At 44.5% G+C, this 14,423-nt stretch overlaps 1 protein-coding gene across 1 annotated transcript in view; it reads right to left on the bottom strand.

Annotated features, from left to right (window-relative positions):
* Nucleotides 1–9,532, bottom strand: part of GOLPH3 (golgi phosphoprotein 3) — a 36,041-nt gene extending 26,509 nt beyond the window's left edge. The window contains exon 1 of the mRNA XM_073620684.1: nucleotides 9,129–9,532. Coding sequence (XP_073476785.1) covers nucleotides 9,129–9,323 — 195 coding nt within the window. The 5' untranslated portion in view covers nucleotides 9,324–9,532. The remainder of the gene's footprint in view (nucleotides 1–9,128) is intronic.
* Between the last annotated feature and the right edge of the window lie 4,891 nt (nucleotides 9,533–14,423).

Below are 14,423 nucleotides of genomic sequence, written 5' to 3' on the forward strand. Positions count from 1 at the left end.
TTTGTAAATTGAGAAGCGGGAGGATGTCATTTTGTAGGTAGACAAATGGCATGAATCAGTATGCCTTAACAAATGAGAGCAACCAATTGTAGCAGAACTTAAAGCGCTTGTATCCCCCGCTTTCACATTTTCACCTACAGGTAAGCCTATAAGGCTTACCTGTAGGTAAAATGAATATCTCCTAAACCTGTACGGTTTAGGAGATATTCACCTTGCATATGCAGCCGCTGACGTCAGAGGCGCATGAGCTCTGAAGGTCCGGCAGAAAATCAGAGCTCCTCGCCGGAAAGAGGACTCCAGCGCGACATCAGGGCTCCAGCCACTCACAGCACCGGAGCCGCGAACCCGGAGGAAACGGCGAGGGAACATGTCGGCTCCCTTAGCGGTGACCGAGAGGCGATGCCATCGCTTCGTTCCAAGGAATTTCATAATGAGCTAGTATGCGGTGCATACTAGCTCATTATGCCTTTGCCTTATAGTATTTTTATTGCGGGCATACGACCGCTTTAAAGCAGAACTTCACACCTATGCAGTTCTGCGAGCTGCATTAATTGCAGGGTCACAGCAGCCCATTCATTTGAATGGGCTGCTGTGCCTCCTGAAAAACAGGGAAAAGGTCCATGCACCATTTCTGGAATCGCAGCCCACACAAGAACAAGTGCACTATGGTTCCCCATGTGGTTGCAACTCCCAGTGTGTGCGATTAGGATTAATGGCACCTGCAAGCATCTAATGCGTGTGGCTACGGGTACGGGTCTGAGAATAGCAGAAGTTGCCCCACCCCACAAACTCCCTGCCTGCAACCTCCTGGAACACCACCACACATTCTAGGAGGCTGCGGGACCAGTCTGAAATCTCAGCATGTCTTTCACAGCTAGTTCCCCACTACGCATGCGTAACGGACTGCACTGGAAACAGCTGCCAGCATGACGCCAACACATCCGGCATGAACAAGCTCTCTCACACTGGACTGCTCTTGAGTTTTGCGGAAATTTCTCCTGTGCATACAAGTCACGTACACAACTATTATTTTCCACCAATATAGGACAAGGGTGCATACAATGTACAATACAATACAGCTGCGGATAAATGAGAAAAAGCCTGAAGTTTTAAAGCATATGGAAACGTTAAGTCAAAGAGTCATTAAAAAAAAGTAAAGTTATAATGGTTCAATAGGAAAAAATATTTCTCAACAGTTTAAATGTGTATTCATCCATAATACTAGGCGACCTTGCATCCTGGTACTATGGAAAGTTAGGCAATACTACAAGAATTCAGTCTCAGCTTATTCATACGGGCACTAAAAGCAAATGGAAAAAAGAATGCATAGTAAGAATAGCAGCAATTTAAATTAAAAAAAAAAATAGGTGGCACTGGTGGGCAAATGCTGGGACCGATGACCCTTTTACAGAAGCCGGTTATCGGCTTTACTCTTTTCTCCTCGCTCTCAGCATGAGGGGAAAAAAAAGTCAATAAATGGCTGATGTTTAAATCATGTGATCAGCTGTCATTGGCTGACAGCTGATCACGTGGTAAACCATGAGTGGCCCTTTACACTGATCTGGGACTCGGCGATCACAGAGCACGCCGCAGGAGGCAGGCAGCGCAAGCACATCAATGGACGCCCTCCTGGAAGTGTAAGCCCGCGCTGTAGCCATCTTTTGACTATAGTGTTGGCGTGAAGTGGTTAAGGGAGATCTATATCTCCATACAAACAGCAGTGATATTTGACAATCCAATATAAGCTTACTTAAAAAGTCCCACAGGTTACAGGAAAGAACTTTGTTCGATTTTCCCATCAACACAGAGCAGCCACCATATAACCATATTGCGATAACTGCAAGAGAATCTGGCAGGCTGGTTGTACCCAAGTTGATTAATCAACTACATTCAGCCTGCCCAATAACAGTTCGAATATCGGCTGGTTCCTGCTAAACGGGCCGAGATTCGAACCGTGTATGGTCGGCCTAAGTCAAGCAATTCAGTAAAGGAGACAAGATCGGAGAGTCATTAAATGCTGTGGGTTAGATCCTACCCTTCTGTACCTTCACAAGTAAAATAGATATTTTCTTACACTTTTAAACATCAGATTTGGAATATTGGCAGGATGTCTAAATATGAGGTTTCAAGTCTAGCACTTAGGCTTTAGTCTTCTGCAGAGGAATATTATATTCTGTGCTCAGGTTCAAGTGTGCAGCTGACACTTCAACAAATTCCTTACACAAAGAAGAGCCTGTTGCCTCTCCATACTTTATTCATAACATGACATCCATATAAGCCGTCTTGTTGCCAACAACTCCACACTGGTGCTTGTTCTAAAACCCTACCTGAAAGATCTGCCAAGTCTGTGGTGTACATTAAAAAAAAAAAAAAAAAACTATGATATAAAACTGAGAACATGCTTAAACCAGCTTATAGTGAAATAATGACGTTTGACAGAAAAAGGACTGCAGAGGCAAAGCCAAAATACATTCAAATCTAAATTTTTTTTTATGTCCGAATAGAAGGTAAAGAGTGAAAGGTCAATGGGGCTAAAAGAGGCGGTCCAGCTCCCCCCCCACGAAAAAAATTTAAATTCAGCAGCTACAAATACTGCAGCTGCTGACTTTTAAAATATGAACACTTACCTATCCAGGGAGCCCGCGATGTTGGTATCGCAGCCGATCTTTGGATCAGTTGTCGGGTGCAGCCGCCACCATTCCTGGTAAGGGGACACGGCCTTTCGGCTTCACAGCCGGTTCCCTACTGCGCAAAGCATGCTGTGTTTTCTAATTGGTTCGCCGGTGGAGGAAGAAGGAGGCCGAAGAGGTGCCCGTTCCCCCCTCCCCCATGAAAGGTGCCAAATGTAGCACCGGACGGGAGGGACGTATAAGCAGAAGAAACTTTGCTTTAAGGCCCATTTACGAGCATTGCAATGCATTGACATGGACTGCAGTAAGGCAGTCGATTAAATTTTATTGGGCACCGATGTAACTCTGTAACACATAATAAAACTTCACCTTAAATCCCAATGCTACATCACTTCTGCAATTTGTCTACTGCTTGTCCCACATCCTCAACTTTCTGTCCTGGTATAATAATAGGCAGGTCTCCTGGTCATACATTCCTGGTATATAGTGCACACGTAGGTCTCCCTTCTTCAACTCAATAAAAACACAGACAAGCTACACTTCCGCTCATAAAAGCTAGGCTTATCCAAATCACCATACTGCTCTGGAAGAAGAAGAAAAAAAAAAAAAAAGATAAATCTGACAATTGAGCCCCCCACTTTCCAACCTCTCAAACCTATAATAAAAATACTGCAATCGTCGCTGACCTCAATGCCCCCTTCTATTCTGTAAATAACGGTAGGCCCTTCCTGATAATATAAGACTATGTGGTCATCCTACTCACCTCCCTGTTCTGGTATATAAGGTCCCTATCACATGGGGCAGATTCCGTTCTGATCAGCAGGGGATCAGCTCACATATCCCCTGCTGATTGGAGCAGAGCAGGCAGGTGATACGTGTCTACTCAGTGCCTGCAGAGCGGACAAAGCCCACTCTGCTCTATGGGCAACCGGAAGTAAACAGACTCCGCTGTCCATTTACACCCTATTAGCTCCAATCTGAGCGACCTAAAACGGGAGGGGACAGAGCAGACCCAAAGATAGGCAGGTATAAACAGACAAGTCCATTCACAGGCGCCTGTCCATAGGGATGGCTAGACCTTCCGATCAGGTCTGTCTAGAAGAATTAAAGGCGAACCTGATCAGAACACTTAAGTAAAAGGTAATGCTAGCCCTCACCTCCCCATCCCGGAATATTAATAATGTCCAGCCCCCTCCTCACCTCCCCATCCCGGAATATTAATAATGTCCAGCCCCCTCCTCACCTTCCCATCCCGGAAAATTAATATCCTGTCCCTTTCCTGACCTCCCCATCCTGGAATATTAATAATGTCCAGCCCCCCTCCTCACCTCCCCATCCCGGAATATTAATAATGTCCAGCCCCCTCCTCACCTCCCCATCCCGGAATATTAATAATGTCCAGCCCCCTCCTCACCTTCCCATCCCGGAATATTAATATCCAGTCCCTTTCCTGACCTCCCCATCCTGGAATATTAATAATGTCCAGCCCCCCTCCTCACCTCCCCATCCCGGAATATTAATAATGTCCGGCCCCCTCCTCACCTCCCCATCCCGGAATATTAATAATGTCCAGCCCCCTCCTCACCTCCCCTTCCCGGAATATTAATAATGTCCAGCCCCCTCCTCACCTTCCCATCCCGGAAAATTAATATCCTGTCCCTTTCCTGACCTCCCCATCCTGGAATATTAATAATGTCCAGCCCCCCTCCTCACCTCCCCATCCCGGAATATTAATAATGTCCAGCCCCCTCCTCACCTCCCCATCCCGGAATATTAATAATGTCCAGCCCCCTCCTCACCTCCCCATCCCGGAATATTAATATCCAGTCCCTTTCCTGACCTCCCCATCCTGGAATATTAATAATGTCCAGCCCCCCTCCTCACCTCCCCATCCTGGAATATTAATAATGTCCAGCCCCCCTCCTCACCTCCCCATCCCGGAATATTAATAATGTCCAGCCCCCTCCTCACCTCCCCATCCCGGAATATTAATAATGTCCAGCCCCCTCCTCACCTCCCCATCCCGGAATATTAATAATGTCCAGCCCCCCTCCTCACCTCCCCATCCCGGAATATTAATAATGTCCAGCCCCCTCCTCACCTCCCCATCCCGGAATATTAATAATGTCCAGCCCCCTCCTCACCTTCCCATCCCGGAATATTAATATCCAGTCCCTTTCCTGACCTCCCCATCCTGGAATATTAATAATGTCCAGCCCCCCTCCTCACCTCCCCATCCCGGAATATTAATAATGTCCGGCCCCCTCCTCACCTCCCAATCCCGGAATATTAATAATGTCCAGCCCCCTCCTCACCTCCCCATCCTGGAATATTAATAATGTCTAGCCCCCTCCTCACCTTCCCATTATGGAATTTTTAATAAATATCCAGCCCCCTTCCTCACCTTTCCACCCTGGATTATTAATAATGTCCAGGCCTCTCCTCACCTCCCCATTCTAGAATATTAGGTAGCACTGGCTGCAGGGGATATGAGAAAGCGCCAGCAACAGATGGGCCATTGGAGCCTATGGGTGACATAACTGCTCCAGCCTTTTACTAGCGGTTGTTGGAGCGCTCTCTCCTCTCCCCTGCATATGACCGACAGAGGAGATCACGCGACCGGGCTGAAAATAGGTAATTATATACATCTTTCTTACACAGGTTAGTTACTATACACGTTAGGAGGGGGGGGACAGTTTTAAGGCTAGTTAGGTGTAGGATAAAATTTCACTTTAATGGCAGAGCTCCTCCTCACTTTCCTGTCCTGGAATAACAAAGGGTCAGGCCATACCCCCCCGGTATAATAATGGCAGCCCCTCATCACCCTGTCACGGAAAAATAATAATGTTGTCCCTCCACCTCACCTGGGTATAATATTGTCAGGCCCTCCTCACCACCTCCCTTGTCCAATAATTTCATCCCTCAACCTGGTATAATATTCATGTCAGGCCCCCTCCTCTCCATCCTGTATTGGTGTATTATGAACGGAATCCCCCTCCTCGCTTCCCTGCTCTGTTATTATTATTATAATAATAATAATAATAATAATAATAATAAATGATGATGTCAGCCCCCTCCTACCCTCCCTGTCCTGGTATAATAAATTATGTAATACCCCCTCCTTACCTCCCAGTCCCTGTATATTAAAATGAATGACGGGCCCCTGTCCACCTCACCGTTCTGGTAAAATATTTATAATGGCAGCCCCCATTCCTTACCTTTCTGTCCTGGAAAACCAATAATGCTTACTTCCCTGTTCTAGAATTTTTAATATGCATTTCATCACCACCCCCTCCCCCCTCCTGTCTAGGAATAATAACCTTCTCACCTTCCTGTTATGGAATAATAATAATAGAATCATTTAAGCACTCCACCTCTCCTTAGGCCTCTTTCACACAGGCTTTCCGATTAGGTCCTTCTGTCAGTTTGTCAGGCGGATCTGATCAGACGCTCTATTCACCCCTATGGAGTGGCTGATGTCAGTGGTGACATGTCCGCTGCTATCCGATCCGTGAAATCCAAAAGGGGATGGTGACCCTATTTTCCATCCGTATAGCAAATCGGATGAAAACCGAACAGGCGGTCCCATAGAAGAGAGCGGGGCTCTGACAGGTTGGTCTCAGCACAGCGAGAGGAGACGGATGTGTCATCCGCCTGCTCAGCGGGGGATCAACATATCAATCCCCCCCGCTGAGCAAAACCGAGTCCACCGGGCGGATCACCCGTGTGAAAGGAGCCTTACTGTCTTGGAATAATAAAACAAATGTTGTTATAGTGCATTACAGAATAATGTCAGGCTCCCTCTGTAAAGGGTTAATTATTATTATTATAATACAGGATTTATATAGCGCTAACAGTTTGCGCAGCATTTTACAACATGAGAGCAGACAGTACAAGTACAATACAGGAGGGATCAGAGGGTCCTGCTCATTAGAGCTTACAATCTAGAAGGGAGGGTCAAGTAGAAACAAAAAATGTAATAACTGTGGGGGGTGAGCTGATGGAAAAAATGAAAATACATTATGTTAGGTGTGGGTAGGGTAGGCCTCTCTGAAGAGAAGGGTTTTCAGGGATCGTCTAAAAGCTAATAGAGTAGGAGATAAGCGGATAGATTGGGGTAGGGCATTCCATAGGATTGGAGAGGCTTTGGAAAAGTCCTGGAGGCGAGCATGGGAGGAGGTGACGAGGGAGCTACAGAGCAGTTCACCCTTTTTTTTTTTCTCTGAAAAAGGTGAACTAGCACCCTCCCCCCACTCCCTGTTGTACTTGCCTCCATGGATGATGAGCTGTCATTGCCCACACATCTACTGCAGCAGTTCAGGGATTTCAAATCCTCACCCCCCTTCTTTCTGAAGGGCTTCCGAGACAGATCAGAGCGATTCTCTGTGCCGGCGCTGACCAATCAGAATTGCTCTGATCCATCCTGGAAGCCTAGCAGAGAGAATAGCGGGAATTTCAAATCTCTGGACCACTGCACTGGCTGTGTGGGCGCGGACCGCCCATCACCCACAGAGGGAAGTAAGGTGGTGACCGGGTGAAGAGATTATACGGCGTTACCTTACCTATTCATTTTTTCTTTAAAAGGCAATCTTACACTTTAATCCCCTGTCCTGGTAAAATAAAGTCACATAAACCCCCCGCCGCCCCCCCCCCCCTCATCATTTCTCACTTCCCCATATAGAAATAATAATGACTGAACTCCTCCTCACTTCCCTTTTCTGGTATAAGAATCATCATCAGGTCACCCCTCCCCCCCAACCTCATTGTCCATTATTATTAAGAATGTCAGACCCTCCTCACCTCCCAACAACAGTAGCTCCCCCCTGATATAAGAATAATATCACCCCCTCCTGGTATAATAACATAATCACCTCTCCCTCCTGGTATAATAATAATTAAAAAAACAAACAAAAAAAAAAAAAAAAAAACCATTACCCCCTCCTGGTATTATAGTAAATAATAATAACAACAATATCTCCACCTCCTGGTATAACAACAAAAATAATTAGACCCCCCAGTATAATAAATAACAATAACAACAACAATAATAATAATAATAATAATATTAGGGCTGAAACAACTAATCAATTAATCGACAACTAATCGATTATGAAATTAATCGATTACTATTTTCATAATCGATTAATCGGCCAGTAACATAATGGGGTTAAAAATAATAAAATTACCCCTTTATAGTACAAAAAGAGCAAATAATCGCTACTGTAAATATTACTTTCACAGTTCTACAGTAAAAAAATCAACCCCTTACAGTAGTGATCATTTGCTTTTTTTGTACTATAAAGGGCTCATTTTAGTTTTTTTTAACCCCATTATGTTACTAAACATTTTAGACCTGGTTTACATCTTTGTGTTTTTTGGTGCTTTTTTCAGAAACACACTACAATTCATTTAACATGGTTTTCTATGGGACACGTTCACAACTATACTTTTTTCAGCCGCTGCGTATTTGGAAAGGGTCAGGGACTTTTTTTTTTTTTAACGCAAAACGGTGCTTTTTTGGTTCAATATACTTCAATGGAGAAGCTGCAGAAAAGCATGTAATTCGTTTTTGCAGCAATTTGTATTTTTTAATCTGCCCAACAACAAATTGGCCAAAAAACTGTATTTCTCTTCTAATAGTGTATATATAGTATATCTCTTCTGTCTGTTATTCTCAGAGTGGATTTAATATTTTGCTCCCTAACTATATAGTTGGTTGTTTATATTTACCACTGCATAGAGATATTTAAGAATACATTGTTTTTTTAAAAAAACTTTACATACTAACTAAATTACACACCACACTTTTTTTTAAGGTTATTAACCGATTAATCGAAACAATAATCGACCAACTAATCGATTATGAAAATAATCGTTAGTTGCAGCCCTAAATAATATTACTCCCTCCTGGTATAATAATAAAAAACACACACACACACACACACACATTACTACCCCCCCCCCCTCCAGTATTAAATACTACCTCCTACTCCTGGTATAATAATAATAAAAATTACACCCCCACCCCAGTATAATAAAATAATACCTCCCAGGTATAACACCCCCCCCCCCCCCCCCGTATAATAATATCACTCGCACCTAATATAATAACAACATAATATCACTCCATCCTGGTATAACAGAATGAAAGAACAATAAAGCATATCATCCACTACTGGTATAATAAAAAAGGGATATAATTATTATTCCAGGAGGGGTGATATTAAAAAAAATATATTATTATCACCCCCTCCTAGGTATAATAATATAAATATTTCAGAACCGGTATAAGAATATCACCCTCTTTAGGTATTATAATACATAATACCCCCCACTTCTGCTATAATAATATCACCCCTCTTCTCTGGTATAAAACAAATACAATGATTGGTATAATATTAGAACTCTCCCTCTCTCTTCTGATATAATAATAATAATAATAATATCACATCTCTTGGTGTAGTGATGATAACAATGCTCCTCTCCTCCTCTCCTCACCTCCCTGTCCTTCAGGCCCAGTAGTAGGACCTCCTCCATGAGGGTGAGTCTGGCCTCCTTGTCCCCGGCCCGCTCCTCGCCCTCCTCCTCCTCTCGGTCCCTGTCCGGGTCCTCGGTCGCCCTCTCTCGGTCGCTGCGGGAGGCCTCGGTCCGGCGCTGCACCAGGCCGGAGTTGCGCTGGGTGATGGTACTCATGGTGAGGGGGGGGGGTTCTCCTATGACACGGTAGACGGGCGGGGGAGGGCTATCTGGCGGCCCGGTCTCCGCTCATCAGGCCGCGCTCTCCCCCCGGGTCTCGCTCTCTCCGCTCCGCCGGCTCCGGGTGAGGAGAACACAGCTGGTGATAGGAGCTGTCTCCTGCTCCGCCAAGATGGCGACTGCCGGTGACGTCAGCGGAGGATGTGGCACTGACACGGCGAGGGGAGGAGACTGGGCGGAGGGCGGGGGGTGACATCACGGCTGAAGAGAGCGGGAGACCTAGAATGTGAGGGAGGGCGCCACCTAGTGTGTGCACATGACATCGACATCACACCTCAACACTGTGCCCAGACCAAATACATCCCGGTGTCATCTCCTCACATCTGTACTACTCACCATTGTTCTGTGTGATAGGACACCGACCATCCTAATGTCACATATATATGACGGGGTTAGGGTTAGCCTAGGGTTAGGATTATGGCTAGGCTTATACTTAGGGTTATGGCTAGGATTATAGCTAGGGTTAGGGTTTGTCTAGGTTTAGGATTATGGCTAGGGATAGTCTAGAGTTATGGTTATGGCTGGGTTCTGGTTAGGGTTATGGCTTGGGTTAGTCTAGGGCAGGGATATGCAATTAGCGGACCTTCAGCTGTTACAGAACTACAAGTCCCATGAGGCATAGCAAGACTCTGACAGCCACAAGCATGACACCCAGAGACAGAGGCATGATGGGACTTGTAGTTTTGCAACAGCTGGAGGTCCGCTAATTGCATATCCCTGGTCTAGGGTTAGGGTTATGGCTAAGTTTAAGCTAGGGTTAGGGTTAGTCTAGGATTAGGGTTATGGCTAGGTTTAGGGTTATGGCTAGGTTTAGGCTAGGGTTAGTCTAGGATTAGGGTTAAGGTTAGGGTTATGGCTAGGTTTAGGCTAGGATTAGTCTAGGATTAGGGTTAAGGTTAGGGTTTAGGCTAGGGTTAGTCTAGGATTAGGGTTAAGGTTAGGGTTATGGCTAGGTTTAGGCTAGGTTTAGTCTAGGATTAGGGTTAAGGTTAGGGTTATGGCTAGGTTTAGGCTAGGGTTAGTCTAGGTTTAGGGTTAAGGTTAGGGTTATGGCTAGGTTTAGGCTAGGGTTAGTCTAGGATTAGGGTTAAGGTTAGGGTTATGGCTAGGTTTAGGCTAGGGTTATGGCCAAGGTTAGGGTTATGGCTAAGGTTAGTCTAGGGTTAGGGTTATGGCTAGGTTTACGCTATGATTATAGCTAGGGTTAGGGTTAGTCTAGGGTTAGGATTATGGCTAGAGTTACAGTTATGGCTAGGCTTAGTCTAGGGTTAAGGTTATGGCTAGGTTTAGGCTAGGATTATGGTTAGGATTTGTCTAGGATTAGGGTTATGGCTAGGGTTAGGGTATAGGCTTAGGCTAGGGTTATGGTTAGGGTTATGGCTAAGTTTAGGCTAGGGTTAGGATTATGCCTAGGGTTATGGTTAGGGATAGTCTGGGGCTAGGGTTATGGCTAGGTTTATGTTAGGGTTATTGCTAGAGTTATGTGTAGGGTTAGAGTTATGACTAAGGGTAGTCTAGGGTTAGAGTTATGGCTAGGTCTAGGCTATGATTATAGCTAGGGTTAGGGTTAGTCTAGGGTTAGGATTATGGCTAGGGTTACAGTTATGGGTAGGATTAGTCAAGGGTTAGGGTTATGGCTAGGGTTACGGTTATTGCTAAGGATAGTCTGGGGCTAGGGTTATGGCTGGGATTATGGCTAGGTTTAGGTTAGGGTTATTTCTAGAGTTATGTGTAGGGTTAGGGTTAAGGTTATGGCTTGGGTTAGTCTAGGGTTAGGGTTTTGGCTAGGTTTAAGATAGAGTTATGATTATGGCTAGGTTTAGGCTAGGGTTATGGCTAGGGTTAGAGCTCATTTCTCTTTCAGAACGGCAACACGAACAGAGATGGATGAACAATTTGCTCGGGAGGGGCTTTTCGGCAGAAGGGATGGGCTGGGACAGTGGTCAAAAAGCAGACTATGTGATTGTTTGTTCTTTACAAAGTTGCAAAAAAGTCACTTGTATATCACGCAGGTGCGACTTTTATGCGACTTTTGAGGGTTTCTAAGTCACACAGATATGAACGGTACTTATTGGGAAACATGGGATGTGACATGTGATGCGACTTTGGGGTCCAAAGTCACATGACAAGTTGCACAAATGTGAATGGGGTCTAAAGGGTTAGTCCACCTTTACCAAAAAATTGCCCATGGCCTCTGTAGATAAAAACAAACTGTGCAGCTTTGAGACATGCTGAGTAATGCAGTCGCTATAGGCTATTTATTCACCTCATGAAGCCTAACTGAAAAACTTCTAGGGTGTTGCTAAGGACATTGCTAAGAGACTCCTAGCTATTTCTGGTCCTTCACCATCACAGGAGTGAGTTCTTTCTCTGATTCAAGCCCCCTCACATGCTCCTTCTCTCCCCTCATGCAGTAGCTCTGAGCTCAGCATTTGAGAACTCACTCCTGTGATGGTGGGGGTGAGCAGTAAAAGCTAGCAGTCTCTTAGCAACGTCCTAGGAGTTTTCCAGTCAGGCTTAAATAGTCTACACCTAAAGCAAAGACACTATTCAACTTTAATCAGAGCTGCACAGTTTGTTTTTATCTACAGACGCCCATTACCAGCATAGGCACTGCCAGTTTTTTTTTTTTTTGGTAAAGATGAATTAACCCTTTAATGGAATCCTATACATGGTTGTAGATTTCATTACTTCTTCACTAATATGAGAGATGACGTTGCTACTCCTCCAATATGAGAAATGACATACCCGTTCCCCAAATATGAGTGATGATATCACTTCTCCACTAATATGAAAGAAGACATCTCTGCTCCCCAAATATGAAAGATGATATCACTCCTCCGCTAAGATGAGAGATGATATCTCTGCTCCCCAAATATGAAAGATGACACCTCTTCCCCAATAATATGAGAGATGACAGCAATTCTCCATTAATATGAGGGGTGACAATACTTTTCCACTAATGTGAGGGATGACATCAATTCTCTCCCAGGTTAAGGGATAACATCAGTTCGGGGGGGGCACACTTACATCTCTGGCCAGGGCAGCGCCACTCTGCCAGTCCCAGCCACTCGCCACCATGTGGGGGCTACTGCAAAGCTAAGTAAAGGCCCACTGCTGTCCCAGTGGGGTCCGGGCCTGCTACAGGAGGGCTGGTTGTACCCCCTATCGGCATCCCTGTCCATAGATATATAACACTACCTGTGCATGTGTACAGATGCAATTCTCGGTACACAGACAGTCTGTACGCATGTGCAGGTTTACACAAGTAGCACCCTATACCTGCTACAGCGTCACACAGCCAATACATGTCTATGGGGCAGCTGTACACTGCTCCTGGGCTTCTGTTAGGAGAATTACAGGTGAATATGTGCTGTATGACCCTCTTGCAGCCGTGTGCATGAGCTGATAGTCTTGAAAGATCCCCACAAACCATATACAGTACCTGTACTACCTGTACTACCTGTATATATATAAATATGAAATAGCATAGCAGGGTGATTTTTTTTACTTCACACGATAGACATGCAAATGTTTATCAAAATTAGACAATAGATAAAAGTAAACTACGAGGTTGATTTAACTGCTTCAGCCCTGGAAGATTTTACCCCCTTCCTGACCAGAGCACTTTTTACGATTCGGCACTGCGTCGCTTTAACTGACAATTGCGCGGTCGTGCGACGTGGCACCCAAACAAAATTGACATCCTTTTTTTCCCACAAATAGAGCTTTCTTTTGGTGGTATTTGATCGCCTCTGCGGTTTTTATTTTTTGCGCTATAAACAAAAAAAGAGCGACAATTTTGAAAAAAATGCGATATTTTTAACTTTTTTCTATAATAAATATCCCCGAAAAATATAAAAAAATTTTTTACTGAGTTTAGGCCGATATGTATTCTTGTACATATTTTTGGTAAAAAAAATCGCAATAAGCGTATATTGATTGGTATGCGCAAAAGTTATAGTGTCTACAAAATAGGGGATAGTTTTATGCCGTTTTTATTGTTAATTTTTTTTTACTAGTAACGTCAGCGATCTGCGATTCTTATTGGGACTGCGACATTATAGCGGACACATCGGACAATTTTGACACATTTTTGGGACCACTGGCATTTATACAGCGATCAGTGCTATAAAAATGCATTGATTACTGTAAAAATGTCACTGGCAGTGAAGGGGTTAACACTAGGGAGCGATCAAGGGGTTAACTGTGTTCCCTGCTAGGTGTTCTAACTGAAGGGGGATGGGACTTGCTATGGAAAGAGATAGATCGGTGTTCACACTTTGTATGAACACACGATCAGTCTCTTCTCCCCTCAGAGAACCGGGATCTCTGTGTTTACAAAGCGATCACGGGAGCCCGGCGGACTCGCATCGGTTCCGGGCCAAACAGCGGGCACGCGCCCCTAGTGGCCACAGGGGGAAGCGACGTAAGGTAACATCGTTTCGCCCAGCCGTGCCATTCTGCCCCAGTACAACTGCGACGGCTGGTCGGCAAGTGGTTAATAAAGGCAAATAAACTGCGCAGTGCAGTTGCACTCATTTTCCTTAGTAAATGTATTATGGTGAAGCTTCACTTTGTAAAGAATACCCAGTCAGATGCAAGGGAAAAAGTTTGGGTTCTCTGTTCTGTGCCTCAACTCCAAGAACAACCTCAGCCCTTATGGGCAAACACTTATAAGAACACAAGTGTAGATACATTTAACCACTTAAGCCCCGGGCCATTTGGCTGACCAAAGACTTTTTGCGATTCGGCACAGCGACGCTTTAACTGACCGCTGTGCGGTCGTGCGACGTGGCTCCCATACAAAATTGTCGTCCTTTTTTCCCCACAAATAGAGCTTTCTTTTTTTGGCATTTGATCACCTCTGCGTTTTTTTTTTTTTTTTTTGCGCTATAAACAAAAAAAATAGCGTCAATTTTGAAAAAAAAAAACACACATTATTTTTTACTTTTTGCTATAATAAATATCCCCAAAAAATATATAAAAAAACATTTTTTTTCCTCAGTTTAGGCCGATATGTATTCTTCTACATAT

This window comes from Aquarana catesbeiana, linkage group LG01 (assembly GCF_042186555.1).
Source record: "Aquarana catesbeiana isolate 2022-GZ linkage group LG01, ASM4218655v1, whole genome shotgun sequence".
Lineage (NCBI taxonomy): Eukaryota > Metazoa > Chordata > Amphibia > Anura > Ranidae > Aquarana > Aquarana catesbeiana.